This window comes from Alternaria alternata, assembly GCF_001642055.1.
Source record: "Alternaria alternata strain SRC1lrK2f unplaced genomic scaffold CC77scaffold_29, whole genome shotgun sequence".
Lineage (NCBI taxonomy): Eukaryota > Fungi > Ascomycota > Dothideomycetes > Pleosporales > Pleosporaceae > Alternaria > Alternaria alternata.
In genome coordinates this window covers 112,839-139,600 of record NW_017306218.1, presented here as the reverse complement: position 1 = coordinate 139,600, position 26,762 = coordinate 112,839, and the positions used below count along the sequence as shown (strand labels likewise).

General features: G+C 52.0%; 12 protein-coding genes across 12 annotated transcripts; 5 read left to right on the top strand and 7 right to left on the bottom strand.

Moving 5' to 3' along the window:
• Positions 1 to 1,232: 1,232 nt before the first annotated feature.
• On the bottom strand, positions 1,233 to 2,325 carry CC77DRAFT_947791 (ADP-ribosylation factor family protein; the record flags this gene model as incomplete). Its single annotated transcript, XM_018535164.1, has 6 exons — positions 1,233 to 1,506; positions 1,554 to 1,625; positions 1,748 to 1,810; positions 1,936 to 1,955; positions 2,040 to 2,112; positions 2,276 to 2,325. The coding sequence occupies 6 exons, from the start codon at positions 2,323 to 2,325 to the stop codon at positions 1,233 to 1,235; spliced, it is 552 nt and encodes a 183-aa protein (XP_018380257.1).
• Positions 2,326 to 2,835: 510 nt separating this feature from the next.
• Positions 2,836 to 6,646, top strand: CC77DRAFT_1066612 (DNA-directed RNA polymerase I polypeptide 2; the record flags this gene model as incomplete). Its single annotated transcript, XM_018528914.1, has 4 exons — positions 2,836 to 2,873; positions 2,953 to 5,056; positions 5,127 to 6,123; positions 6,174 to 6,646. The coding sequence occupies 4 exons, from the start codon at positions 2,836 to 2,838 to the stop codon at positions 6,644 to 6,646; spliced, it is 3,612 nt and encodes a 1,203-aa protein (XP_018380256.1).
• Positions 6,647 to 6,733: 87 nt separating this feature from the next.
• On the bottom strand, positions 6,734 to 7,800 carry CC77DRAFT_1025450 (acyl-CoA N-acyltransferase). The gene is made up of 2 exons (XM_018526069.1): positions 7,386 to 7,800; positions 6,734 to 7,329 (listed from the first exon to the last, which is right to left on the bottom strand). The coding sequence occupies exons 1-2, from the start codon at positions 7,608 to 7,610 to the stop codon at positions 6,913 to 6,915; spliced, it is 642 nt and encodes a 213-aa protein (XP_018380255.1). The 5' UTR covers positions 7,611 to 7,800; the 3' UTR covers positions 6,734 to 6,912.
• A 33-nt stretch (positions 7,801 to 7,833) lies between these two features.
• Positions 7,834 to 9,905, top strand: CC77DRAFT_947980 (Phospholipid:diacylglycerol acyltransferase; the record flags this gene model as incomplete). Its single annotated transcript, XM_018535176.1, has 3 exons — positions 7,834 to 8,187; positions 8,279 to 9,683; positions 9,757 to 9,905. The coding sequence occupies 3 exons, from the start codon at positions 7,834 to 7,836 to the stop codon at positions 9,903 to 9,905; spliced, it is 1,908 nt and encodes a 635-aa protein (XP_018380254.1).
• Positions 9,906 to 10,252: 347 nt separating this feature from the next.
• CC77DRAFT_1035354 (alpha/beta-hydrolase) lies at positions 10,253 to 12,137 on the bottom strand (the record flags this gene model as incomplete). The annotated part of the gene is made up of 3 exons (XM_018526929.1): positions 10,253 to 11,510; positions 11,560 to 11,771; positions 11,829 to 12,137. 3 exons carry the CDS (start codon positions 12,135 to 12,137, stop codon positions 10,253 to 10,255), a joined length of 1,779 nt encoding a protein of 592 aa, XP_018380253.1.
• Positions 12,138 to 12,605: 468 nt separating this feature from the next.
• Positions 12,606 to 13,741, top strand: CC77DRAFT_974436 (hypothetical protein; the record flags this gene model as incomplete). Its single annotated transcript, XM_018535895.1, has 3 exons — positions 12,606 to 12,895; positions 12,956 to 13,137; positions 13,196 to 13,741. 3 exons carry the CDS (start codon positions 12,606 to 12,608, stop codon positions 13,705 to 13,707), a joined length of 984 nt encoding a protein of 327 aa, XP_018380252.1. The 3' UTR covers positions 13,708 to 13,741.
• Positions 13,742 to 13,777: 36 nt separating this feature from the next.
• Positions 13,778 to 15,883, bottom strand: CC77DRAFT_947790 (hypothetical protein; the record flags this gene model as incomplete). Its single annotated transcript, XM_018535163.1, has 2 exons — positions 13,778 to 14,753; positions 14,817 to 15,883. The coding sequence occupies 2 exons, from the start codon at positions 15,881 to 15,883 to the stop codon at positions 13,778 to 13,780; spliced, it is 2,043 nt and encodes a 680-aa protein (XP_018380251.1).
• Positions 15,884 to 16,077: 194 nt separating this feature from the next.
• On the top strand, positions 16,078 to 18,019 carry CC77DRAFT_499167 (MFS general substrate transporter). Its single transcript, XM_018531921.1, has 2 exons — positions 16,078 to 16,379; positions 16,424 to 18,019. The coding sequence occupies exons 1-2, from the start codon at positions 16,229 to 16,231 to the stop codon at positions 17,845 to 17,847; spliced, it is 1,575 nt and encodes a 524-aa protein (XP_018380250.1). The 5' UTR covers positions 16,078 to 16,228; the 3' UTR covers positions 17,848 to 18,019.
• CC77DRAFT_1025444 (kinase-like protein) lies at positions 17,950 to 19,663 on the bottom strand. Its single transcript, XM_018526068.1, has 2 exons — positions 19,389 to 19,663; positions 17,950 to 19,324 (listed from the first exon to the last, which is right to left on the bottom strand). The coding sequence occupies exons 1-2, from the start codon at positions 19,630 to 19,632 to the stop codon at positions 18,192 to 18,194; spliced, it is 1,377 nt and encodes a 458-aa protein (XP_018380249.1). The 5' UTR covers positions 19,633 to 19,663; the 3' UTR covers positions 17,950 to 18,191.
• A 140-nt stretch (positions 19,664 to 19,803) lies between these two features.
• Positions 19,804 to 24,021, top strand: CC77DRAFT_974422 (hypothetical protein). The gene is made up of 4 exons (XM_018535894.1): positions 19,804 to 20,144; positions 20,220 to 20,731; positions 20,781 to 23,533; positions 23,586 to 24,021. Exons 1-4 carry the CDS (start codon positions 19,906 to 19,908, stop codon positions 23,754 to 23,756), a joined length of 3,675 nt encoding a protein of 1,224 aa, XP_018380248.1. The 5' UTR covers positions 19,804 to 19,905; the 3' UTR covers positions 23,757 to 24,021.
• CC77DRAFT_499603 (hypothetical protein) lies at positions 23,586 to 24,724 on the bottom strand. The gene is made up of 3 exons (XM_018531922.1): positions 24,416 to 24,724; positions 24,070 to 24,278; positions 23,586 to 24,018 (listed from the first exon to the last, which is right to left on the bottom strand). The coding sequence occupies exons 1-3, from the start codon at positions 24,667 to 24,669 to the stop codon at positions 23,933 to 23,935; spliced, it is 549 nt and encodes a 182-aa protein (XP_018380247.1). The 5' UTR covers positions 24,670 to 24,724; the 3' UTR covers positions 23,586 to 23,932.
• A 1,090-nt stretch (positions 24,725 to 25,814) lies between these two features.
• Positions 25,815 to 26,724, bottom strand: CC77DRAFT_1054553 (nucleic acid-binding protein; the record flags this gene model as incomplete). Its single annotated transcript, XM_018527802.1, has 2 exons — positions 26,359 to 26,724; positions 25,815 to 26,303 (listed from the first exon to the last, which is right to left on the bottom strand). The coding sequence occupies exons 1-2, from the start codon at positions 26,512 to 26,514 to the stop codon at positions 25,815 to 25,817; spliced, it is 645 nt and encodes a 214-aa protein (XP_018380246.1). The 5' UTR covers positions 26,515 to 26,724.
• Between the last annotated feature and the right edge of the window lie 38 nt (positions 26,725 to 26,762).

Genomic DNA, 26,762 nt, shown 5'->3' with positions numbered 1-26,762 from the left:
GCTTCAGCGTGTAATCATCCGTAACACATTACTCGAACGACGGGGTCTCATTACTGCTTCATGTACATGTACAGATGAACCCGCCCACAACAACCATACCCCACACCCTCAGAGCGCCACACCCACTCAACCCTACGCCACAAACCCTCTCCCCGTCTGTACCCATCACCATCGCGAACTTCTACCCACTTCCCCGTCCACCCCTCCAGCTCATCGGTTGTCCATCCAAGCATGCCATTCCTCTCAAAGGGGAGACAGGGGTTCGCATTGCTCAAACACCCTTCAACCAATCACAAGCCCTCTACTCAGGATTCCCTGGGAGACGCTAATGCAGGATGAGTTGTTCAATTGTTGATGGCATGGATTTTGCTTGGGTCCCACCCCGATTTTCTGCCAGCGGGTGAGTTGTGCGAAATAATAGTTGTTTGCTTTCCTCTTATGCATTAATCCTCTCCTCTTTTCCCCTCCCTGCCTGGTGGAGTTGTTCGTTTTTGTTGCAATATTTGGCGCCAGTTGCTGCTTGCGCGGCGCTACAAAGTACCGGAGGCATTGAGCCATGTGCAGCAGGGGAATATGAATGGAAGAACGTGAGGAGGCCTGCTTGAGGAAAGAGCCGCGACGAGCGCCTGCGCACGCAATTGCACTGTATTCCTCGACGAACACGTATCCGGACAGCTTGTCATTACGAGGCCGATTGTCGCGCCTCCGCGCACATGGCATACCAAGGTCACGAGGGTCAGGACAGCACTAGTCCACGGTCGACACACGACAGAGACGAATATACCATTATATCGCTGCAAACTCAGATCACTCCTTATGGAGCGGAAAAAGGGACGAAGCATGCGCAGCCGTACATGTCATTCATACATGGACCAAACTCTTCCCGTCTTTTCTTAGCCGCTACATGTTCGCTGGAATATGGAACAAAGAGGATGATACATGATGAGGAAGGAGCAGTCGCCGTCATAATGATATGAAAAGAAGTAAACGTGTCGAGCTGGGGAACTGGAATGGCCATCGCTAGCCTGCAGAGCGATCTGCCCGTCTTTTCTTCCATCAAGTCGTAAGAATCATTAAAGATGTCATGTAAAGCTGACGACCGTAATTCGTGAGAACGTAGGCACGTCAACATCGTGAAGTTGCGAAAACACCAAACCCAGTCGAATGCGTCGTGAACGGCACCTGACCGACGCGGTCACGTTACGTCGGTCGAATACGAACAACACAATACCTCACTTGCTGGCTCGGGCGATCAACCACTGGAGAACAGCATCGAGGTTGGTCTCCTCCTTTGCGCTGATGCCGTAGCAGCTCACCTCTCGGTGCGACACTGACTTGAGGTCGAGCGCTTCGATCAGCTCATCCACAGAGAGCTTGTTGGGCAAGTCGGACTTGTTGCCCAAGACCAGAAGAGGAATGCCTTCTAGAGCCGGCTTCTCCAACAGGAGTTTTAGCTCTTCGCCAGCAACTGGCAGAGCCTCCTTATCAGCAGAGTCGACGATGAACCTATGGCAATGAGCGACAGGATGCTATCACATGCAGAAGAGACGTACACAATGGCATTCACACCGCGGCAGTACCGCTCCCACATGGAACGGAACCTAGGTTGGCCTCCGAGATCCCAACTGTTGCCGCTGGTCAGCAGATGCGCCTCCGGACTAGTAGACCGTCCTGCACCCCGCAAGGCTGGGCTTGGCGCTGCAAGAGCCGGACATGCGTGACCAAGGAGAACATGGGAAGCACTCACCACTTCAAGGTTACATGACCTTTCTGGACGCGCTTCATATTGAAGCCAACAGTCGGGATGGAGCTAGGACCAGTCAGCGCTTGGCCCAGCTACGATGGCGTTCATGGTTGCGCAAAGCAGTAGCTTCGGGACACGGATGAAACAACGTCGCCGCCGGCTCGCGCAACTCGGGACGGATGTAGACCTACTCGACAGTAAACTCTCCTCCCTATACACGAATGGGTCAGCTTGCATGCATCGAGACTGATGATGTCGATACAGGAGGTTGTTTCCGCATCAGGAAGAGACTCACCGCCAGAACTCTCAACAGCGAAGTCTTGCCAGCGTTTTGCAACCCGATCATGGTGATGTCCATCTCAGTCGCCCTGTACGGTGTCAGCGGTCATCAGCCAGGCCATGTTATCGTCGCCCGTGATCTTGCTTTTTCGTGGGCGCAAGCTGAGCAGTTGGCAGAGTATCAAATAGCGCATCAGGCAGGCATCAGAGCGATGGCATTTGACATGGTAAGAAAAGGACAGGTAGGCATACCAGAACAGGCGGAGCAGCCAGTCGTAGATGCGACGGAAGAGGTTCGCCATGGCGGTTGTCAGGGCGATTTCTGACTCGGTGCTGTTGTCGTGATCTGGTCGGGAGGAGTGGTGATGTACGGGCGATGGAGGGAAGTCTGGGAACCTTGATCCTTGCTGCGGGGCATGTAATAGGCGTGATCGCCGTAGTCTTAGCAGCAGCAACGGGCAAATGAAGTTAGTTTCCAAAGTAGAAAGCGGATGCAAAGAGCGCAGGCAATGCTGTGAGGAAGTAGAGAAGCAGAGCTGTGCCGCCCTAACGAAAGCCCGGAGTGGTTCACGCTGCAGCACAGTGATGGAGCCGCCGCGGCGTGTGACTTTGGCCAGCGCGCTAGGCAGGGGTGGCCTATCGGACTAGTCTAGTAAAAAAGTTCGAGATTGGCGTCGCAACTTCACAATCGCGCTGCAGCTTGCCAAACGCGACCGCCCCAATACTCTGGGATAATATATTCTGCGCATACTGCTGCGAGTTGCGTCTCTTGTTTTCCGGCCTACAGCGACAAAGAGCCACCTGCACAAACCATGGCGCCTGCCGCAAGGGCCGACAGCCCGCAGGAATGGTCGACCAAGGCAAGCGACTACTTTTTTCGACATTGACCAACCCCATATCTAATAGGTAATCCAGTTTGACACGCTCAGGCGGCACGACTTGTTCCGCAACCCCCCCAAAGACAAGACAGCATATCCCACGCTCGCTGCCGCCGTGGACCCCCACATCAACTCGTTCAACACCATCTTCACTCCCGGCGGCCAGCTAGCTCAGGGCATACGAGACATTGGCACCAAGATCTTCCTCGATGGCGACCCATACGCCGCGCCCGAAGACGTTGGCCAGAGAAACCGCCTCTCTCTGCGCATCTCCGATGTCTTCCTCGACAAGCCAGTCCTGCCGCCTTCCAACAAGGTCGCGCTCAAGAACCGAAATATCTATCCTGCCGAAGCCCGAGAACGACATGCTTCGTACCGCGGCAAGATGCGTGCGCGACTTGAGTGGCGGGTCAACAACGGAGATTGGCAGGAGGACGTCGTGGATCTCGGCGGCGTACCCGTCATGCTGAGATCGAACCGCTGCCAGCTTGAGGGCATGTCGCCAGCGGCACTAGTCAAGGCGAAAGAAGAGTCTGACGAGCTTGGCGGCTACTTCATCGTCAACGGCATCGAGAAGATTATCCGTCTCCTCCAGGTCAATCGTCGCAACTACCCCATGGCCATCAAGCGTGGCGCCTTTACCAACCGTGGCCCCGGTTACACCCAGTTCGGTATCCAGCTCAGATCGATGCGACCCGACCAGACCTCGCAAACCAACGCCCTGCACTACCTCAGCGACGGCAATGTCAACTTCCGTTTTTCCTGGCGCAAGTCCGAATACCTGGTCCCCATCGTCATGGTGATGAAGGCCTTGGTCGAAACCAACGACCGCGAGATTTTCGAGGGTCTGGTTGGCGCCGCCGGCTCAGAAGGTCTGGAAGAGAAGCAATTCGTTACCGATCGCGTGGAACTGCTACTCCGAACATACAAGGTCTACGGGCTGCACACCAAGGCGAAGACTCGCGCGTATCTTGGTGGGAAGTTCAAGGTCGTACTTGGTCTGCCAGCCGACGTCACCGACGAGGAGGCCGGTACAGAATTCCTCCGCAAGATCGTTCTACCTCATCTAGGCTGCGTAAATGTCACACCGAGTCAGGACGCGGACAAGTTCAGAATGCTGCTGTTCATGGCCAGGAAGCTTTATGCTTTGGTCGAAGGCGACTGCGCTGTCGACAACCCGGATGCCGTCCAGAACCAGGAGATTCTGCTAGGCGGCCAACTCTACGGCATGATTCTGAAGGAGAAGCTGGAGGAGTGGCTCAACAGCTTTCAGCTAGTCCTGAGGGAGTGGGGAAGGAAGACGGAGTACAAGCCCTTTACATCTCAAGATTTCACCAAGGATTGGAACTCGAGGATCCTCCGAAGAACACAAATGAACCTTGGTCAAGCTATGGAGTACTTCCTCAGTACAGGCAATTTGATCAGTCCGACTGGTCTCGATTTGCAACAAACATCCGGATATGTTGTGGTTGCTGAGAAATTGAACTTTCCACGTTTCATCTCCCATTTCCGAATGGTGCATCGAGGTGCTTTCTTCGCCCAGCTTAAGACAACCACGGTTCGTAAATTGCTGCCGGAGTCATGGGGCTTCATGTGTCCTGTCCACACCCCTGACGGTAGTCCTTGTGGACTTCTCAACCATTTTGCCCACAAATGCAAGATTGCGACTTCCAACCTCGATGTCTCAGCAATTCCCAATCTCGTTGCGCAACTGGGCGTATCGAGTAAGTCGTCTGCCTCCCTGGAAGCTAGTGTGGTTGTTCAATTAGACGGTCGTGTCCTAGGTTTCTGCTCGCCAAAGCAAGCCAAGGTCATCGCGGACACGCTTCGTTACTGGAAGGTTGAAGGCTCACACAATGTACCATTGGAGATGGAAATTGGTTACATCCCCGGATCCAACGGTGGCCAGTACCCAGGTGTCTACATGTTCTCGCAAAGCTCGCGAATGTACCGACCTGTCAAGTACTTGCCTCTCAGCAAGACAGACTACGTAGGACCATTCGAGCAACCATACATGTCGATTGCATGCACGGACGCCGAGATCGTATCCGGTGATTCAACGCACGTGGAGATCGAGCCCACGAACATCTTCAGTATCATCGCCAACCAAACACCCTTCTCGGACTTCAATCAATCTCCACGTAACATGTACCAGGTAAGTTGTAATCGTTCGAAGTGCATGTGAGACATACGCTGATATTTTACCTCCACGCTTTCAGTGTCAGATGGGTAAACAATCGATGGGTACACCAGGAACTGCTATGGCCTACCGAACCGACAACAAGACCTACCGCTTACAGACTGGTCAAACTCCCATCGCTCGGCCTCCATTGCACAACGAGTACGGCATGGACAACTTCCCGAACGGAATGAATGCAGTTGTGGCTGTCATCTCCTACACCGGATACGACATGGACGACGCTATGATCTTGAACAAGTCATCACACGAGCGCGGTTTCGGCCACGGCACTGTTTACAAGACGAAGATTTGTGACCTCGAAGAAGGCAGCCGAAGGAATCGATCAAGCAGGACAGTTACCAAGCTGTTTGGCTTTGCTCCCGAAGGCTTGGTGAAAGCCGCGGCCAAGGAGACTCTCGATGAAGACGGTCTTCCTCGTATTGGGACTATGCTGCGATCTGGCGACGTCATTGCTGCATGGCACACTGTTTCGTACGACCCAGCTACCGGCGATTACATCAACCGCGACGGCCAGACACAGTTCTTCAAATACAAGGACGATGAACTCGCTTTTGTCGAAGAAGTCCGTATCATCGGCGCTGAGGATGGAGCACAACCATGCCAGAAGCTCAGCATCAAGCTTCGCATTCCTCGTTCTCCTGTCGTAGGTGACAAGTTCTCTTCCAGACATGGACAGAAGGGTGTCGTCAGTCAGAAGTTCCCCACTCCAGACATGCCATTCTCGGAAAGCGGTATGCAGCCTGATGTTATCATCAACCCTCACGCTTTCCCCTCGCGAATGACAATTGGTATGTTCGTCGAGTCGCTAGCTGGAAAGTCTGGAGCACTCCACGGTATGGCCCAGGATTCAACGCCCTTCCGCTTTGACGAGCAAAATACTGCTGTCGACTATTTCGGTCACCAGCTATCCAAGGCTGGTTACAACTACTACGGCAACGAGCCTATGTACTCGGGTATCACTGGACAAGAATTGCACGCAGATATCTATATCGGTGTCGTCTACTACCAGCGTCTACGACACAGTAAGTCATTCTTCTAATAACAATCTAAACTTTTACTTACAATTACGCAGTGGTCAATGATAAGTTCCAAGCCAGAACCACGGGTCCTGTGGTGTCCACGACAGGGCAGCCTATCAAGGGAAGAAGCAAGGGAGGTGGTATCCGTGTCGGAGAAATGGAACGTGATTCTCTACTTGCTCACGGCACAGCCTTCCTTCTCCAGGACCGCTTGATGAACTGCTCCGATTACACCAAAGCAGCCATCTGCCGTACCTGCGGCTCTTTCCTCAGCACAACACCAACCGTCAGCGAGTACGGTCGCAAGAAGGATAGAAGTGGCAAGGACATTACCATCCGTTGCAGAAGGTGCGCCGTATTGGCCGACAACACCAGCAGCAAAGCCGATCTGTGGATGGACGCACAAGGCCTGCGATACTCTGGTGGCGAAGACGTTGCTGTGGTTGCAGTACCTGGTGTGCTCAAATTCCTTGACATTGAGCTGGCTAGTATGGGTGTCAGGCTCAAGTTCAACGTCGGGCCGTAAAGAGTTGGGAGAATCGAGGAATGTAAACGAAGATGATCGAAACGTGTTTGCGCATTTTCATGGCGTATTCTGGTTAGTGGCACTTGTCAAAAAGTCGGTTCAGCAGCATTAATGGGCGTCTGGCGCACGAACGAATCAGCATAGACTGTAGTATGAATTGAAGCATACCCTTCAAAAACCTTGGTTTGTTGGTCTCGAAAGTAGCGGCTTGTGAGCCACCAAAAGAAAAACAGAGAGGGTTTTCTTGTATGTCTTTGTCTCTTCTTTCAAGAGTAAAGCTCTGCATCGTCCATCCTCCTCATATCCGACATGCCACCCATCTCGCCATGCCCAGCATGTTCGGGTCTCTTGAGAGCAGTCCCCTCCTTCAAGTAGAGTATCAACCTAAACGCCGCGTTGCCATTCAGATAGTATCTATGCAACCGTTTGCTCCTGATAAACCCCAATCTTTCGTACAGTTTCAAGCTCGCAGTATTCGACACCTCGGTCTCTAGTACTATCTCGTCGGCGTCGCGCGCGGTCATAGCATCAATGGCCAGTCGGACAAGTTGCGTGGCTATGCCTCGGCCGCGGTATTCTTCTTGGGTTGCGAGCATGGCGATGTAGCCGCGGTAGGTGCCGCTGCGGTGCGGTTCGAGTTTGCATGTGATTACGCCGATTAAAGTGTTAGTGGGGGAGAGGGCCTGTGGGTAGGAGTCAGTTTATCTGAAAGATAGAGGGGTGAAGAAGGGACTGGTACCATATAGCACAGGTCACCCCATTGGTACAAGAAATACCGGTATACATAGATACTGTAAGGTTCGGAAAGGTCTTTGGAGATTAGTTGGCGGATGGCGGGGAGGTATTGCTCTTCTTTCGAGGGCTCGTATTGGACGTATTGGAGGTCTGACTCGCTCAGCTCTTTGGCGTCGGTTCTCTTTGCCGGCGCATTGCTTGTGACGTCGCCATCTTCATTGTCGGCCATGGCGCGTAGGACATGAGAGTGATGCGCGGCAAGTGGAGGGGCTTCAATAGCGGGAGGCTCTCCGGCTTGGCAGCATCAGGAACGTGCTTCTCCTGCATCCTTGTGCCGATCATTCCGTCACATGTCGGAGGTCTCGGTCTTTGGGAAAGATAGACAAAATCCCTCGTGGCAGGCGCCCACGTTTCCTCGAATAACCCCGCCTAGACGTTACAACTTTGTGTACATGTCTTTTCTAAGACGCCGCTTCGGCGGTGGCAGCGCTGGCGCCGGCGACGATAGCGAGATCTCGACACCCGACCTGTCCCGCGAGCCCTCGCCCGGACCGGACGGTAAACGACCTGCGAACCTACGCCTGATCACCGCCGAGCAGCTCCAGACGCTGAAGAAGAAGGGCCAGCACAAGAAGAGAAGAAATGTATGGGTGTTTGGACTTGGAGGCCTGTTTGGGCTGCTGCTGGCCGGCTTCTTTGCCAGCAGTAACGACATGATTGATCTAAGCAGTCTGGAGGGTGTCAACCTCGAGAGTATCATGGAAGCGCTACCGGACAACTTTGTGAAGAGTGCGCAGCAGTTGCAGGTGCGCGATATTTCCGCTTCTTCCAAGAATCGACTGCACTACAGCAACTACGAGTTGTCAGGAATCGAGGCTGACTGCCCCAACTCAGTAGAAAACAGAACGAGACGCCGTAAACTACGATTCCTTCGCCGTCGGCCTACATGCGCAGAAACAAGGCATAAAAGCGAAACATCCCGTTATAATGATTCCTGGCGTCATCTCGACAGGTCTTGAATCTTGGGGTACTGAAGAAGGCTCAAGACAATACTTTCGCAAGAGGCTATGGGGTTCGTGGACAATGATGCGCGCACTCGTTTTGGACAAGGTCCAGTGGAAACGGCATATTATGCTCGACAAAGACACTGGTCTTGATCCCCCAGGCGTAAAGCTACGAGCAGCCCAGGGGTTCGACGCAGCTGACTTCTTCATAACGGGCTACTGGATATGGAATAAGATCCTCGAGAACCTCGCTACAATAGGCTACGATCCCGGGAACGCCTTCACGGCGGCTTACGATTGGCGCATGTCATACATGAACTACGAGATCCGTGATCAGTACTTTACCCGTCTTAAGTCCCACATCGAAGTTGCAGTGCGCGTATCGGACAGGAAGGTCGTCCTCCTCTCGCACTCCATGGGCTCTCAAGTACTATACTACTTCCTACATTGGGTGGAAGCAAAGGGATACGGAAATGGTGGGTCGGGTTGGGTGGATGAATACATCGATAGCTGGATCAACATCAGCGGATGTATGCTCGGCGCATTGAAAGACATGCCCGCCGTCCTCTCCGGCGAGATGAAGGACACTGCCCAACTAAACGCCTTTGCGGTCTACGGTCTCGAACGTTTCCTTTCCCGCTACGAACGCGCCGAGATCTTCCGCGCAATGCCCGGCTTGTCTTCCATGCTGCCGCTTGGTGGAAACGCCGTTTGGGGCGACGAGAATGGTGCGCCCGACGACCTACCTGGCCAGAACGTCACCTTTGGCCCCTTCATTCGTTTCCGCAACGCCAATTCTACCATGACGCAAAAGAATATTACCGTCGACGAAAGTCTGCCTTTTCTCTTCCGCAACACAGAACCCTGGTTCAAGAAGATGATTCAGACATCTTACTCCCATGGTGTAGCGCATACAACCAAGCAGGTTGAGGACAACCAATTTATCCCCGCTAAATGGGTGAACCCTCTCGAGACGCGACTGCCGCTCGCTCCCAACTTCAAGATCTATTGCTTTTATGGTATCGGTAAAGATACGGAGCGTGGATACTACTACCGCAGTGATGACGATCCTTTGTCGGGTTTGAATGTAACGCTCGATACCATGTACACTCAGGATAATGTTGACCACGGCGTCGTCATGGGTGAGGGAGATGGAACAGTCAACCTCCTTAGTTCAGGTTACATGTGCACGAAAGGATGGAAGATGAAGAGATACAACCCAGCCGGCGTCAAGGTCACAACGTTTGAAATGAAACATGAACCTGATCGATTTAGCCCTAGGGGCGGTCCGAATACTGGTATGTTGTCTCCTCTTTCTCATGTTTTTTGTTGTTGTTGTAGGGTTTTTGCTGACGAGACTTGTGAAACTAGCGGATCACGTTGATATTCTTGGGAGGATGTCGTTGAACGATTTGATTTTGCAGGTTGCTGGTGGAAGAGGTGAATTGATCAACGAGACTATTCACTCTAATATTAGGGAGTATGCCGAAAAGGTCAAGATCTATGAGGAGGAAGCGTGAGGTTCTTAGGTAGTGGATGCGCTTGAGACCATAAGGTGGTATTACGGCTATTACGTCTGGACATCGGATCATGACCACGAGGATGAGGATGACTAGCGTGGTTGTGACACTTACGGGATGGTGGTGGGATTGATTGAGCTTGGAATGATACCATAGACTAACACTTGTTTTGAAGCCACTCTTTAGCCTGGCCATATACAATGAGCTCCACTGTCGTGGATTTTCCGGCATATCTTGCAGATGCCATGAGCTTTGAAGCGTTGGCGCAGCTACGTAGGTGGCAGGCAGTAACTTCATAAAACCTCGTATGCGGTAAAGTGGATGTGTCTTCATATTCGTCTTTACCTTCAAACAAAAGGCAGCACAACATGACTTGCATGCTCCCCGCCAACATGCACCAAGTGCACCCCTTTATTCCTCTCCTCCAACTCTACCTTCTTCCTCGGCCCAAACTCTTGTACAAGCGGATACTCGCCACTAACCTGCACACTGATACTCTCTCCAGCCTCAAAATCTACGCCCATGGCCCACAGTCCAATCTCCAGCTTCACCACCTCTCCTGGAGTAATCTTTTGCACTTCGTCGTGAGTGTGGAAGGGATACTGCGGATGAATAGACCTCGAAGGATCGGTCTTGCGGTGCGAGGCACGGAGGATTCCAGTGGGTCCGTAATAAATCATTAGGTTGCTGTAGTCTGATTCTGGGATGTCGGCAGCGCTGTTGTAGGGAGCAGCGGACCAAGGGATGTTGATGGCGATCATGGGCTTGCCTTGCTTATCTAGTTTGCGGATCAAGACGTAGACAATCATGTCGTTGAAGTCTGGACACGACATGTACAGCACGGCTTTGGGGAGGCCCATTAGGCGAGTTGGTTTGTCGAACTTGAGGGTGAATGCCGCGTGGGAGATGGGCGAGGTGCCGCTTTCGGAATCGTAGGAGAGCGTGCTGGTGTTTGTCGGTGCGCTGCTTTGAAGGGTATTGTTGTCACTGAGGTAGAGGGTACGGTACTCCGTTCGCGGTATGGGAAAGTCTTCTTCGACAATGGGGTAGATGGCTTCTTTGTCGCCGTAGTTAAGCGACGACATGCGCACGCGTGGTGTACTCTCCCAATCGTTCTTTTCGCCCTTGAGATAGCGGTCGAAGAAGGAAGCGAGCTCGTCAATGGATTCCTGAACTGCCCAGAGATCGTACCATTCTTGGTAAGGGTCCCAGCGTAGCCACTTATCCTTGGTGTCCACTTGCATCCAGCCGCGTATTGAGCCCATCGTGTGGACAAAACTCGAGTACGATGCGACAATGTACGTGGGTATCTTTATGCTTGCGATGTCTGCCCTCTTATCTGCCCAGTAAGGGTTCATGGTTGATGACCGCCGGTACATCTCCTTGAAATCTTCGAGACCGTTCTTCCCACGGATAACGTGTTCAGTGATGAAGTCGAATAGTCCGTTGTCCCACGCTCCTCCGCGTACAAATTGCTCTCGGTAAAGGTCACCACAAGCTTCCCAGGGCGCTATGGCTTTGAGTGATGGAGGTTGTGTCGCCGCGATGAACCATTGTACGATACCGAGATGTGAGTTACCAGCAAGTCCGATCGAACCGTTACACCTGTCAATGGTCAGTTTTGTGTCGTGCTGGAGACTAACGCGATACTCACCAGTCCATTTTTGCCAGTTCTTCGATCACATCGTGCCCATCCTCGCCTTCTTGCTTTCCCATGATAACAATGTCTCCGTCTGAGTCGCCTGCACCTCTTGCGTCCACATTAACGACTGCATAACCACGAGGACAGTATTCCGCCGGATCTGGTCCTTCAAATCGCTCAAGACCACTGAGACAACCTTTCGGCACGCCGCAACCCCATTTTACCTGGGTGGCATTAGTTACGGCTCTTGCTCAAATTCACTTTTCATGTGAAACACATACCTTTGACATCATGTCAATGCCCGTGTGTTTCTTGCCGAACGGACTCCAGGCCACGATCGCAGGCACCTTGACATCACTCTTGTCACTACTGACTGGTCGGTAGATATCGCAGTATAGAGTGCAGCCATCTCTGACTTTGACGGCCACGTCGTGTTCAGCGATCATATCTTCAGAGAGCGCGCGTGCCCCATCTCGACTTTGGTATCCTTTTGGAAGTGTCTCTTTGCGCGGGTTAAATCCTTGGTATCCATTCTCACCCACCTTGGGTGGTTTAACCGCAAGATTGGCAACTTGGAAGGAGAGAGGCATGATTGAAGAACGATGAAAACAAGAGAGTAGCTTTTTGAGAGCGATGTGCGGCGACATCATAAGGAGGATTCATCTTGGTTTTGAAAGACCGCGACTTCGGCCTGGGACCCAGTTGTCACCGCGTGAGTACCGCCCGACCGTTCTCGGCCGCGACATCTCTTGCCGATAAACCGTTTGTTTGATTCTTGTAACAGTCTTGGAGGTTTAGTGTCGGCATGTGGGGAGTTTCGAGATGCAAATGGGCGCTAAATCTCGCCCGTTCTCGACCGTGATGTATGGAGCCGCAGGGTCTACCCCACACAGAAGCTTGTCTCTCCCCACAGCAAGCGGCCGTGGACGGGCGAGCCGGGATCATGCCTCCGGGTAATTGTGTAGTGATGCGAAGTATATCAATAAGTGACCGTTAATGACCATTGAGTTCATATTCACAAATTTACTTCACACTCAGCATCACATTGCATTGCAACCATGGCACCTTTTCTTGACGAGAACGAGAGTATGAGCGCCCAGCAAAAGTATGGCGACTGGCGAGATGAATTCTACGAGAAGGGCTATGTAGTCCTCAAGGGCGTAGTGCCCAAAGAGCGAGCTCTAAAGTACCGCAACAAGATGATGGACTGGCTTGGCACCTTCCCCAACGACTTCGATATCAAGAACCCAGAGACATGGACCAAGGAAAATCTTCCCCAAAGTTTCAAGAATGGAATGTACCTAAACTACTGTGCTGCACATGAAAAATATGTCTGGGAGGCTAGACAGTGAGTACTTTCGATCACTAAAGACGCGTCAATGATGGTAGCTGATACTCTTGTGGAAAGGGAACCTGGTGTTTTGGAAGCCTTTGAGAAAATCTGGAATACGAACGAGCTTATTGTGTCATACGACACTATCAATCTGACATTGCCGAATGCGTCGAAGATGGCTGGTTCAAAGCCATGGCCGCACGTGGATCAGGCACCCGAACGGCAAGGCCTTTCTTGCGTACAGGGCATTATCAATCGTATGCCAAACCTCTTCTCGTGGATTCGCCTTAGTCAAACTGCTAATGTCATCTTTAGTCTCTGAGGCCGGACCCAAAGACGGCGGGCTTGTTGTAATGGAAGGTAGCGCCAAGCTCTTCGACCAGTTCTTCAGAGAGCACCCACCCGACCGAACCAAGGGCCCCTTGGCTGCTCTTCACTACGACTTCTACCCGTTCCAAGATTCGGATGTGAAGTGGTATGAGGACCATGGCTGCAAAATGGTCAAAGTTTGTGCTGAGCCTGGTGATCTGATCTTGTGGGACTCGCGCCAGATGCACTACGCTGTATACCCAGAGACCGACAATGTCCGCACAATCATATATGCCTGCTACACCCCAGCTGCCATGGCATCCAAGGAAGATCTGGAGAAGAAGAAGGAGATCTTTGAGAAGTGGGAAGCGACGACACATTGGCCACACATTAACATCCACTCGCAAGGAAAGGCTAAGGTGGATGGCAAACTCGACCCGTGGGAGCGGACGGAGCCGTTGGAGAAGCCAGAGTTGACTGAAAAGCTGCTCAAGTTGGCGGGTGTGAAGCCATATTGAGATCGGCGTATTGTAGTATATGAATCTCGTTGATAGAGACTGGTTCGCAAAGCCTTGTATAGCATACTCCTCACATCTGTGCGAACACTTCGTCCCAGTCTTCAAAAGCGAATGTTTCCTGAAGCGTGTTGCCAATTCCATCGAACATGTCGATGTTCTCGTAATTTCCATGGTGGGCAAAACCGTCCATTGCAGGAGCTGAGTTTGACAAGTCATTGCTGGTGCTATGGGCGGCCATGGATAGCTGCTGAAGTAGTTCATGGATGGTACGCGGTACTCCAGGAAGCTCAGTGTCGTGCCTCTCTAGTACAGGCAAAAGACCTTCGAGTACAGCCGAGCCTTTTGCAGCATGAATGGCAACCTCTGAGTGCTTCTTCAATTCCAGGAATGCCATTCTTAGAAGGTTGATGATTCGAAGTTTAGCATCGCCTCGGTAATCATGGGGATTCGCAAGCATGTCCAACGAGACATAGATAGCAGACGCGACCGTCGAAGCAGACACAACCCATACTAGTCTGTACATTCTAGGTGCGGGTGCTGCGTAATAATTCAGGATTCGGTTGGCCGACTGGAGAGCAAGGTGCCTGGAGTTTATCGGATCGTCCTCTGCATCTTTCGGGATTAACACACGCGCTATCGTCAGCGTTATGAAATCAAGAACGTAATGAATCAGATACCTCTGGAAAGGTATCCAGGGGTGCTGCGATTCCCAAATTCTATCATCTTCGTTGGCCGGAAAGCTTGGCGATAAGTGCAGAGGCAGATCTCGCCGGACAGTCTCAACCTCTTCTATGGCTTTTATGAACTTCAAGTTCGTTTGATGCGTGTTCGCTTTGATGTACAGATAAATGATGTAAGAAACACGGCACATGATCGAGTGGTAGTGCGCCGGAGAAGGGGGAGCCAAGGTATTTGATTCGTGGGAGGCGGGACTATCAGTCACGAGATCTCTAGGCAGTATATAATCATCTTGCCTGCTGATGGTCGAGACATAACAGCAAAAACTGGCGGGTGAGATCGAAGGGGGTCGTGACCAACTTGCGAGCCTATGGATTTTCAGTTACATGGGTTATACTGACAAGTACGCGAGCTGCAGGGCAGGTACATACCAGTCCCGAATGACACAAGCCCACCATAGCCGACGCCCTAGCTCTCGCTGAGAAGGGGTCGACCACTCCGGTCTCCGGCAGAGATCCCTGGAAATGTTTACTTCGTTGCCAAGCTTGTGCATATCAAGACACCGTGCCATATTGGTTGCAAACCCAGTAATCAGCCACTCTCGCTGATGTTCTCCGAAATTAGAATGACACAAGGTCAGTACTGAAAGAGCCTGAACCACGGGGAGCGACGGTGAACCTGCAAATCCATATCTTTCGAGCTCCTTTAGCGCAGCCTCATACCAGAGGCGTGACGTGTGAACTGCAATAGAGATGGGATCGGCCAAAGGCATGCCAAGTTGGGGAAGTTGGGTGACATCGGGGATTTCCTCCGGATCGGAATAGAGTATACCCACAGCCAGAACTGCAAGATAGACGACCAACCATGGTCTTCGTTCGCGTTCGATGCCGGTCCCCAGTTGCGTACCTTGCCAAAAGTCTTCGTGTTCTCCGAAAAACACGTCGGCATCAACAGCGCAGTGCAGCCAGCCAAGTCTGTGTAGAGAGAAGGTAACGAGCTGTACGCTAGCGTCTTTACTAGGAAGCAACAGATAGATCGGATCCGCAGCAGGCTCATATAGGCTATCTATAAGATCTTTCTCGCCACCTTCGCGTGGGCCATTGGTCGTGATACCGATGTCGAATTGCTCAAAGGCCGGGACCAAGTCTTCGAGTGATGCCGACGGTGCCGAATAATCAGTAGATTCGCTGGTACGGCTGTGTGCACACGGCTTCGACAATGCAAGGGCAGTCTCAAGCTCAGCAATCTGTGCCCGCAAAGCGCCTCGTTCGCGCAGCAAATCCTCGAGTTGGACGTCTTCTGCGCTTCCCGCATCCGAATCGGCGTAGACGGTAAGCTGTCCCCTGACGCGCACGATCGGCCGACGGCAGGAATTCCCGGCATTGCGGCGCACGCAGGGGTTGCAGGGGCTCTTCTTGTCGCAACGAATTTTCCGACGACTACACTCGACACACGAGCGCGACACGCGCTGCGACGTCTTGATGCCCGTTTCGCTCATGGTATGTGACGTACGTGGTGTTGTTGATTTGCCGAGGAGCATGAGGCTCAAAATCCTCGGCGCAGTAAGTACGTACCCCGCATGTCTTTTCCCCCTACCTGGACCGGGCTAATTCCCCACACTGCACACCTCTCTTCGGCTTAGCCCGCGTCCCCCACAATCCGTTCGCATTCATATTGGACTGGACGGCCCAGTGCGGGCGAGGTCCGGGTGAGCACTGATATCGTGTCGCGTTCCAAGCCACCAAGGAACTGTCATGGCCCATTTGGCTGCGTCCGCTTCGGACCTTCAGATGCTACAAATTGTTCGAGATGTCTCTCTTTTTTGCATCAGCAGCTGCACACCATGGCGCTCCACGACACCAAGAATGAAGCGAGTGCTCACATCGAGATAGTTGACGCACACAAAAAAGCTGCGAGGCCAGTGGTCGGTACCATCAGATTGTACGATGAGGACGGCATTGTGCTGATCCCGACTCCAAGCAGAGATCCTAATGGTAAGTTACAGAGCCAGCAAAATCAACTCAGCTAATTAGTGAAGATCCTCTTAACCTTCCGAAATGGCAGAAGTACATCATTTTGATTATTGTCGGCCTCTACGCGGCTACCGGAAATCTGATGGCCAGTGGCATCACCGCCATTCTTCCCATTGTACAGGCCTCGTACGGTGGAAACCCAAAAACCAGCGACCTCGCAACTTGGCCGGCATTCTACATGGGTGTCGGAAACCTCCTCGCAATTCCTGTAGCTCATGCCGTTGGGCGTCGACCTGTTTACCTTATGTCAACCATCGTACTGTCATTCGGATGCCTCTGGTGCGCCTACAGTGGAAGCTTGGAGTCGCATATTGCAGGCAGAGATGTCATGTCGATCGCTGCTGGGCAGGCTGAGGCACTATGCCCGATCATCGTACAGGAAATCTTCTACCTTCACGAAAGAGGACACGTCATTGCTTGGTTTTGCTCGCTGCAGACACTTGGTACCGCAGCGCTAATTGTAGCAAGTTCTTATCTTGCCAATGATCTAGGCTGGAGGTGGTGGTACGGCGTCTTCGGGTGCCTGAGTGGGGCCATAGCCGTGCTCAGCATCATTTTCGTCGCAGAGACCAAGTACGAGCGCACCCTAGAGGCCCTGAGCGGGCAAGGCATCGAAGAAGAAGGCACGTTGGTTCCAGTCACTACCAACACTAAGCGCCCACTCGACACCGTCAACTACGCACCCCGTAGTTTCGTCAAAGACATGCTCCCCTGGAAAGGCCATGCACACTGGTCCAAGGCAATCGACTGCTGGAAGCAGATGTTTCAGATCATTTGGTTCCCCAACATTATCTGGTTGATCCTGATCAATTCTGCCGCCTTGGGCATCTACGTGCTCATGTCAGCGTTGTTCGCCGGTGTTCTAGTCCAACCGCCTTTTCTCTGGAATTTTGACATGCTCGGATACGTTTTCGCGGGACAGGTCGCCACCGCCGTTGCGGTACCCTTCTTCTGTGGCGCCCTGAGCGACTGGGTTGTCAAGTTGATGAGTAAGAGGAACGGCGGCGTTAGTCAACCTGAGTACCGTATGCTTGCTCTCATCATTCCGCTGGTCTCCATACTGATCTCGACAATCATCTACGGCATGACTGCCCAAAACCCCGCAGATTGGAGCTGGGCCGGTATCGCTGTAACACTCAACACCGAATACTTTGGCTTCGTCGGTATCGTAGTGTCAAGCTTTGTCTACTGCATGGACGCTTATCCTCAACGCATCGATGCCGCTCTTGTTCTCATTTGCTCGCTAAGAGGTTTTATTGGTTTCGGCATCTCTTTCGGGTCTATTGCTTTCGTGGAGAAAGCTGGGTACGAGGGTGCGTTCAACATTTGTGCAGGCATCATTGCAGCATTAATGTTTTTGGGTATCTTTGTTTACCTTTTCGGTGAGAAGATTCGTAAAATTACGCAGACATGTGCTCAGGATGAGTAAGTGGTTAGAAAGTGGCAGAATCACAAATGTGACGGAAGACGACCTACCTTATGGGTGCGGTATTTTCTGCAGGTGAATACCACCAAAGACTTTTGGAATGAGATACGAGAATGAAACAGTAATGCACGTTATCATACACTAAACTCTGCTTGACGGCCGGCCACAAGTGTTCGTGAACAGAAGTATATTTTTCACATGCCGTTGACAGTGTGGAAGGGTATCGCAATAACTCATTGAGCCGCCGCTCCATAAATGGCCAAGAACTCCTGTAGTATGCCCATACCGTCGTACGCCTTCTATGCTATTACTCGTACATCGTCATCGTATGGTCGTGATTGATGACTTCAGTCCTCTGCAAAGTCTTCTTTTGTATCCTCGTCCACTTCGCTCTCCTCGTAAGCTTTCGTAATAAAGGGGTGCTTGAGCGCTTCAGCCGCCGTGATGCGCTTTGCAGGATTGCATTCCAACAATTGGTACAGGAACTGGACAGCCTCCTTTTCATCTTCGTCCAGCTCCTTCTTCGGTTGTGTTTTATCGCCGGTGCGGCCTGTACACCATAGAATGATCTTCTCCAGACTATGTCCGCCCTCGCTGTAGCTGGGTACATTCGTCTCGAAAACCTGACCATGCAGAAGGGCTGTCTCCCGCATCTTTTTTCGTCCGAAAATGGTCGTGATCTCAAGAAGCGCGTCAATGTCGTCTGCACTGTGGAAGAACGGGAAGCGCTTTGAAAGCATGGTCAACAGAATGACACCGACACTCCAGACGTCGATGGAGACGGTTTGTTGAGTACACTTGAGCAGCACTTCAGGCGCACGGAAGCCTCGGGTACCTGCGCGGTTAGCACGACGACTGTTCCGCGTATCGTTCTTTGGGTAGGCGGAAGTGGTGTGGCCTGCCGACTGGGTCTGCGCATAGACACTGTGCGTGATCTTACGCCGGCGCTCTTCCTCCTCTAAATGGCAGGGGCAGTGGTGCCAGTCTGTACCCTCGCGCTCCGCGAGACCAAAGTCGACAAGAACTCCACGGGACTGCGACGTGTTGTAGAGAAAGTTGGTAGGTTTGACATCGCGATGAATGATTCCCTTCTGGTGTACCGCCGCTAGTGCTGTGAACAGACTCTTGAAGTAGCAGCGCATATGAGAGATGTCCATGTCGCGGTAATAATCGCGGAAGTCGCGGTGCTGGAAGTAGGGCAATACAGCAACAACCTGGTCCTGGTGGCGGAAGGCGGTAATGAGGGGACATACTGAGTCCGAATCCCTCAGATCATACAGCAGTTCGAGTTCGTTGAAGATGCGTATCGGACTGCTCGTGACGTAGATCTTCTTGATGGCGACGTAGTGGGGCTTTCGGGCGGATTGCCTCTTGTGTGCCAGGGGCATGGACTTGGTTCTCTCTCGCTCGTCGATGTCCCAGTTGTTGTTGTACTTTGTATACTCGAGGTCTTCAGCCTTGTACACGGTTGAGAAGGTTCCTGTGCGAAAGTATTAGTCGAGCCCGCTACCCTGCATGCCGCAAGCCAATAATATGAGACATACCCTCTCCAATGCGATTAATAAGTCGGAACCGCTTGTTGATACCGGCGAATGATTCTTCAAAGCGCGCCATGTCTTCTTGAACCGAGTCTTCGACTTCCTCGTCGCTGCTGTCGATGGTGCGCCCACTTTCTTCGAGCGGGTTCATGCTTTCGTCCTGGGTCACTTCGGCCTCGTCCTCCCTCATGTCGTCCTCATGAACGTCGATGGTCTCTGCATGGCGCAGTGATGTGCGTGCCTTTGCCATTGTAGTGGTGGCTTGTGAAGCTGTGTCGGACGATGCGCGAATCTTGTTCGCGGTGTGGACGGCAGACGCGTTGGACCCTGTCTTGCTAAGCCGAAAGGGGCATACTGATGACAGAACGCACGGGCCGATAAACACCCACGCGCTTTCGGGGCAGGTGCGACGGTTGCGGCCGCATCTTCGCTTTCACCGCGCAAACAACCCCACCCAACCCCGGCGCTCATTTCGTCGCTCCTTGTTTCTGATTCTTGATTTCCCCAAGCGACTCTGAACATCATGGACGACCGGGTGGATTTTGACATCAATGAGGCGGTCAAGCTGTTCGACAGCGACCCTGCTGAGATTCCCACCCCCGAAGCCCCGCAAGCGCTGCAAGACTGCGAAGATGAGCCAGAATCGCTGTCGTCGCCCGGATTGATCAACAGCGAACTGAACCCTGTGGTCGATGCTGTGGCAGAGAGCCCAGATGCGATCACTCGCAGCTCTGTATTTGATACGCTGCAATTCCTCTTGAAGTGCGTCCCCGCGTATCCAAAAGATACAAGAACATATGAGAGGGAGCCCAATAGTAACCTGTTCCGGCTATCTAGGCACTCGTCGCAAATACCACCCGCCATCCTGAGCAAGATCCTCGACCTCATAACCTCCGCCTTGTCCACGCAAGCCGACATCATCCACGCAGACCTCGAAGCCGAAGACCAAGATGCGATACCGCACCACAAGAACCTACTGGAAATGTACGGCTTCCTTCTCAGATGGACCATCTCCGCCGTCGAGACCAGGGCGCTCGAGAAATCAGCCTCTGCACCAGCAGCGAGGGGGCGGGGTAAGGCTGCAAAGCCCAAGTCTGGTGCTGGCAAGGACGTCGTTTGGGACGCCTCAGCACAGCTTGAGACGGCTCTCGATCGCATGAGCAAAGTACTAAGACTCAAGCTGGGTCGCATATTCGTCACCACGTCAGAGCGGGACACCTTCATTGGCCTCTTCACCAAGCCAGTATACCACATCCTCGAAAACGAGGCAAGAGTCAAGAACAATGCGATACGGAATCACTGCTTCAGGGTTTTGTGCTTTGCTGTCAAATCTCATGGACATGCTTACAGTACGTACGAGAAGCCTCTTGGGGGTGCTCATGCTGACACTTGTGGTAGCTGCCCAGACGTCCATCAACCAGAGCTTGACGTACTTCGAGCACCTGTCAGAACCCATGGCTGAATTTCTTTTCACGCTTGCCGATGCTTTCGACTACCCACAACTCACCGAGGATGTCTTGAAGGACATCAGTAGCAAAGAGTTCAGCTCTACCGACCTGAAGGGACCAAAATCCATCTCGACATTTCTTACTAAGATCTCCGAGCTCACTCCCCACCTCGTCATTCGCCAGATGACGTTGCTCGCGAATTTGCTCGATAGCGAATCATATACCCTTCGCTGTGCCCTTATCGAAGTCTGTGGAAATCTGATCATTATGCTTAGCAAGCTGAGCCAGGACGACCGCAGCGAGAATCACAAAGCGCAGATCCGTATCTTCTTCGACGTACTCGAGGACAGGTTCCTTGATATCAATCCCTATTGCCGGGCTCGAGTTATGCAGGTTTATATCAGGCTTTGCGATCTAGATCAGAAGTATACCAAGCGCAGACAGAAGGTCGCGGAACTTGCCGCGCGTAGTCTGGAAGACAAAAGCAGCAACGTACGTCGCAACGCAGTCAAGCTGCTCGCGAAGCTTATTTCAACTCACCCGTTTACTACCTTTGACGGTGGATTACTATCGAGCAAAGATTGGACACGGAGGTTGGACGATGTCGACGCTCAGATCAACGCCCTACAACCTCCGGAAGAGCTTCGAGAGCGTGCGCCTGGTGACCAGACTGTAGACGAGACTCTGCTACAAGACGCAACCCAAGCTGATAACGGAGATGACGAAGGACCAAAACATCCTTCCGAGATGTCCGAAGAAGAGAGAGCCGCTGCGATTGAGAAGGCGCAGAAGGATGCTGCAACTGCGCAAGAGCTTGAGAAATTCCAGGCAGTTCGCAAGTACTTACTTGAAGCGCTTAAGTTCATTGAAGTTATCGACGATGCCGCTGAGATTGTCACTCAGCTGTTGTCGTCCAAGAACAAGAGCGAAGTCATCGAGGCCATGGACTTCTTCGTGACTATCGACGCCTACAAGATCGCGAATGCTAAGCTCGGTATACGGAGGATGCTGCGCCTTATCTGGACCAAGGGCAATAGTGACGAAGGAAAGGGTGTTCAAACACACTTGCTGGAGTGCTACAAAGGCCTTTTCTTCGATGCGCCACCTGGATTCGATGCCAATGCAGTTGCCAACTATATCTCGAAAAACATGATCAGTCTTACATTTGGCACAACTCCCGCTGAACTCACGTCTCTCGAGCAACTTCTCAGTACCATGAAGAAACAGGGACTGGTCAACGAACTGGTCATTCAGAAGCTTTGGCAGATATATGGATACCAGAAGAAGGACATCTCCAAGAACCAGCGTCGTGGAGCGATCATTGTTCTTGGCATGTTGGCACTCTCATCTCCGGACATCATCCAACAAGAGATGGAAGCATGCCTACGGATCGGCCTTGGGGAGCTAGGTCGACGAGACTTAGGCCTAGCACGCTACACCTGCATAGCGCTGCGTCGCATGAGTCCTCCACCTGGAAGGCAGGCCGCGCACGACACACCGATACAGACCGTTAAGCTTCCAAACGATCACGCAGTTCTAGTCAGGTTAGCCGCTATAACCGAGATGACGTCGGATAGTAAGGAATGGTATGGCGTAGCGGAACAAGCCATTAGTGCCATCTATGTCCTTTCGAAACATCCGGACGTGCTGTGCTCCGAGATCATCCGCAAGGTCACAAAGCGAGTATTTGGGGGGCATGTCAAAGCTCAGTCGCGACCAACGTCGAGTTCCAGTGCCGCGGAACCAATGGAAATCGATGAGGAGATGCCCGATGCGCCTGCTATCGACGAACCACAGGCAAAGAAACAGAACTCTGCCCTTGCACTGTCCCAACTGCTCTTCGTCGTGGGACATATTGCTATCAAACAAATTGTTCACTTGGAGCTTTGTGAGCTTGAGTTTAAGCGCCGCAAGGCTGAAAAGGACAAGAAGACAGCAGCGACACCTCGGCAATCCATGGCTTCGTCAGGACCCACACCACTCAAGAAGGGTAGGAAGAGGGGATCTACGAAAGAGCCAACACCAGCGCCCGAGGAAGCTGATGATCTGGAACTTATGGCGGGAACGAATGAGGATGACTTCACCGAGGCCATCGCGCATGTGCGCGAACGCGAACTCCTATATGGCCCACACTCACTACTCGCGAATTTCGGTCCGCTCGTAGCAGACATTTGCGCCAACAACACATCGTACAATCACCCCACGCTGCAAGCGCAAGCTGCACTGTGCTTAGCCAAGCTCATGTGTGTCAGCTCAGAGTATTGTGAGACTAACCTTGCTTTGCTTCTTACCATCCTCGAACGAAGTCAAGATGCAGTTGTACGTAGCAATCTTGTCGTGGCACTTGGTGATATGGCCGTTTGTTTCAATCATCTCATTGATGAGAACACCGACTTCCTCTACCGCCGTCTGAACGACGGCGACCCCAGTGTCAAGCGGACATGTCTCATGACTCTCACTTTCCTGATTCTAGCTGGACAGGTCAAGGTCAAGGGTCAGCTAGGCGAGATGGCCAAGTGCCTTGAAGACAGCGACAAGAAGATCGCAGACATGGCACGCATGTTCTTCACTGAATTGTCAACCAAGGACAATGCTGTGTACAACCAGTTCATCGACATGTTCAGTGTACTTAGTGCCGATTCAGCGCTGAGCGAGGATTCACTGAAGAGGATTGTTAAGTTCTTGGCAGGATTTATCGAGAAGGTATGCTCACTTTTCCACCCTAAGCTTTTGTTCAGATACTGACTACTATCAGGACAAACACGCCAAACAGCTATCCGCAAAACTTGCGTCCAGGCTCCCACGAGCAGAGAATGAAAGGCAGTGGAACGACGTCGCGTACGCATTGGGTCAACTTCAGCACAAGGATGAAGAGATACAGAAAATGGTTTCGGAAGGTTTCAAGGTGGTTCAAGCAAACGCTTAAGCTGCGTTTTTATGTTTCATGTTCGATTCTTTACGACTGTATGAACACAATGATACCCTGGGTTCGGTTGGATCGGGGTGGATAACCATTGGCGTTTGGGGTTGCATAGGGTACATCGATGTATATGACATATGATATGGTGTCTTCATTTTTCTAGCACAAGCAAAGGGTACTGCTTAAGCCATGAAGCCTGCACCTACAGCAAGGAAAGCCACCATCCATCCTACAATCGTCAAAGATGGTCGGTTCATATTCGCTGCACCTTTCAAAGAGTTAGTATGTGATAGCACCGACAAGGTATGCATTTGCTCACCTTCGTCGTCATCAGGGCTCGCAGATTCGCTCTGCTCCGCCGCACTTTCTGTCGGCGTCGCAGTCTCGCCGCTGGTACTCTGATTACGATAATCATTCTCTTCACCAAAGTAACAAGGAAAGCCGTGGCCTTCGACGTCAGACTCGGGAAAGACGTCAATGACACACTCTTTCCAAGCTTCCTGGTCTTCTTCTGCTACTTCGCAGTACCTGTCGAGTGATGGTGTCAGTATTGTGTCAATCAGATATTATCGGTTCATCGAAGCTGTAAGAAGAACAAGAGCGCAGACGATAATGGAAACAGGAGCAGTGTAGGGCAAGAGATGAAGAGAATGGAAAAGACATACTGTACACAACCCCCATAAACATGGATCTCAGCACCTTCCTTGCAGCATGACGATAGATTGGGAATGGTTTCGTTGTGGTTATAGGCGCAGTAGGGTGGTGCAACGTCCGCAGGACGCAAGCTCCATGAACCAAAGGGGGAGCAGTTTGATATGACGAAGTCACTGGGGCCGGGACTGTTGGGGAGGGTAGGAGTAGGTAGTTCGGAGATGGGAATGTTGGTACTGAATAGTTCTATGCTTGTAGCTGCAGACATGACTGGTAACACAACACGGATGAGAAAAGTGATTGGTATGGGAGATGTAGCGATCAGTCAAGACGAACAACAATGAATGCTGATTCTCATCGTCCCTACTTGTACCCCATCGACAATACAAGGCGACCCATGTGCGTCACTCGATATCTTACCTGCTTGCTTGTTCATCTGGTCCTAACATTCAATTTGATTTGACGTCACGAAATTGCACCTGATCAAATGCACCCGCCTTGCATCCTTCGCGTCTGGTATTGTATCATAGCCGGTCGGATCTCCGGCAAACGCCTGTTGAGCAGCCAAGGTCGTCTGTGCTGGTGCTATACATAAGTGGCATTTTAACCGTTTAGGAGGAGTAGCACCAAGTGGTATGCCAATGGGACCAATGGGGATCACGGCCCAAGAGCGAATGCTGAAAGGAGTAATGGAAGCGCTGACCGCAATGTCATCAAATCGATATGTCTGCTTCGCGCATGATGATCCTCCGCTTGTGTTCTTCGTGTTTACCGTTATATTGGAACAGAACAGGCCGGGTATCCGGCAAACGCCTCTTGACCAGCCACTATATATATAAGCGACCCTGTAGATATCCAGCTAGTATTCCTAGTGCCAGAACGGTACACCTATTACGATGGAAATCCACCACACTCCCCAAAAGCAAAAGCCTGGAGAAACCATGGGAATTTCGGATGCCGGCACGCCAAGATTTTTGACAGCGGATCGTAAAAGGGAAATCTGGGGCAGCATGGGCGGTAGCACGCCCAACCACTATCACTTCTCTATGTACTAAAATGTCATGTCGGTCTAACTTATTGTCTTGATGGTTTGGTTACTTGCTATTTTATGCTTACACCGGTAGGACGTTTCAATGTCATGCATGGCATGGTCTCTTTCGGATCTGTACAACGGTTCTAAGCGCCAAGGACTTCGTTCGACATACTGATGGTGACGTAGTAAGACAGATGAGAGCCAATGTGAAAGCCGAGCATTGATCATAACCGAACGCTGCGGGTCTCTGTGGGCGATAATTACCATCAAGGAGAACGTAGGGATTGAACGATGCGCTGCCATTACTCACCGTGTAGGCAGTTTTGGCTATGTCTGATGTGTACACAATATGTTCTACAAAGTTTCCCTCAACATCTGCCTCATGCGGACTGCTTCCTTGCAGCTTTAACTTTGCTCTCCGCCCCAACTTCTGCTTTCGTCTTCTTGCCCTGCTCCACTCTTCTCGTCTTTGCCGTCTTCTGTTGACCAGCCTGTCCATCGTGCGCTTCAGCTCGTGCCTTTTCTGCTTCAGTGTGTCTCCTCATTGCCTCCATGGCTTCCTCAAGAGTTGGTATTTTTAAGCCCTGCTTCCTTGCCTGCGCCAATCTCTGGATGCTTGTCTGTCTTCCCCGCTCCGCTGCCCTTACGTCCTTCAATAATCGCTCTTTGACGCGTTGTTCGTCTAATTGTGCTTGGGAGAGGACTGGTGGTCGGTTTTCTACGGGTTCGCCAAAGGGCGCGACGATGGATGTTACGACGTGGTGGATGACTTTGGAGGTGCGGTGTCCGGATGTTATGCGCACGATGTCTCCTTCAACGACGGAATTGTTAGGGTCGCGGGCTATGTATGTTTTGGGGGCTGGGAAGTGCTGTTTTATCGTCAGCACTGGCATGGTCTTGTGTGCGATCTTCGAGCCAACGCACTTTTCTGAACTTCTTATTCCATTCTTGCTCTGCGACGCGCACCCGTACCGCTTTCGACATCTTGCCCGCTGAGACTACGACGCCAACTTTGTGACTCGTGAGGCATTGTGGAACGATTGGTTTGCCGGCTACCGCTTTGGTCGCTATCGACGCCATGGTGGATGGGTGGATGTGCAGTTGGGTGAGGGTGGTGTGGTGATTGCGGAGGTCCTGCGGAGGTTTCCTAGCGCGGGATGCGCACGCAAAAGTTTATTCCAAGGGCCGTATAGTAAGACGGCAACTCAATACGTCCTCGTATCGTGTCTGCTCCCGGGTCGGAGGCGTGAGCGGTGGTGCAGCCTCAATTGACTGCTGTCGCGCTTGAATTGCTACGCATGAAAAGTGAAGTCGGTAATGCCAAGGCT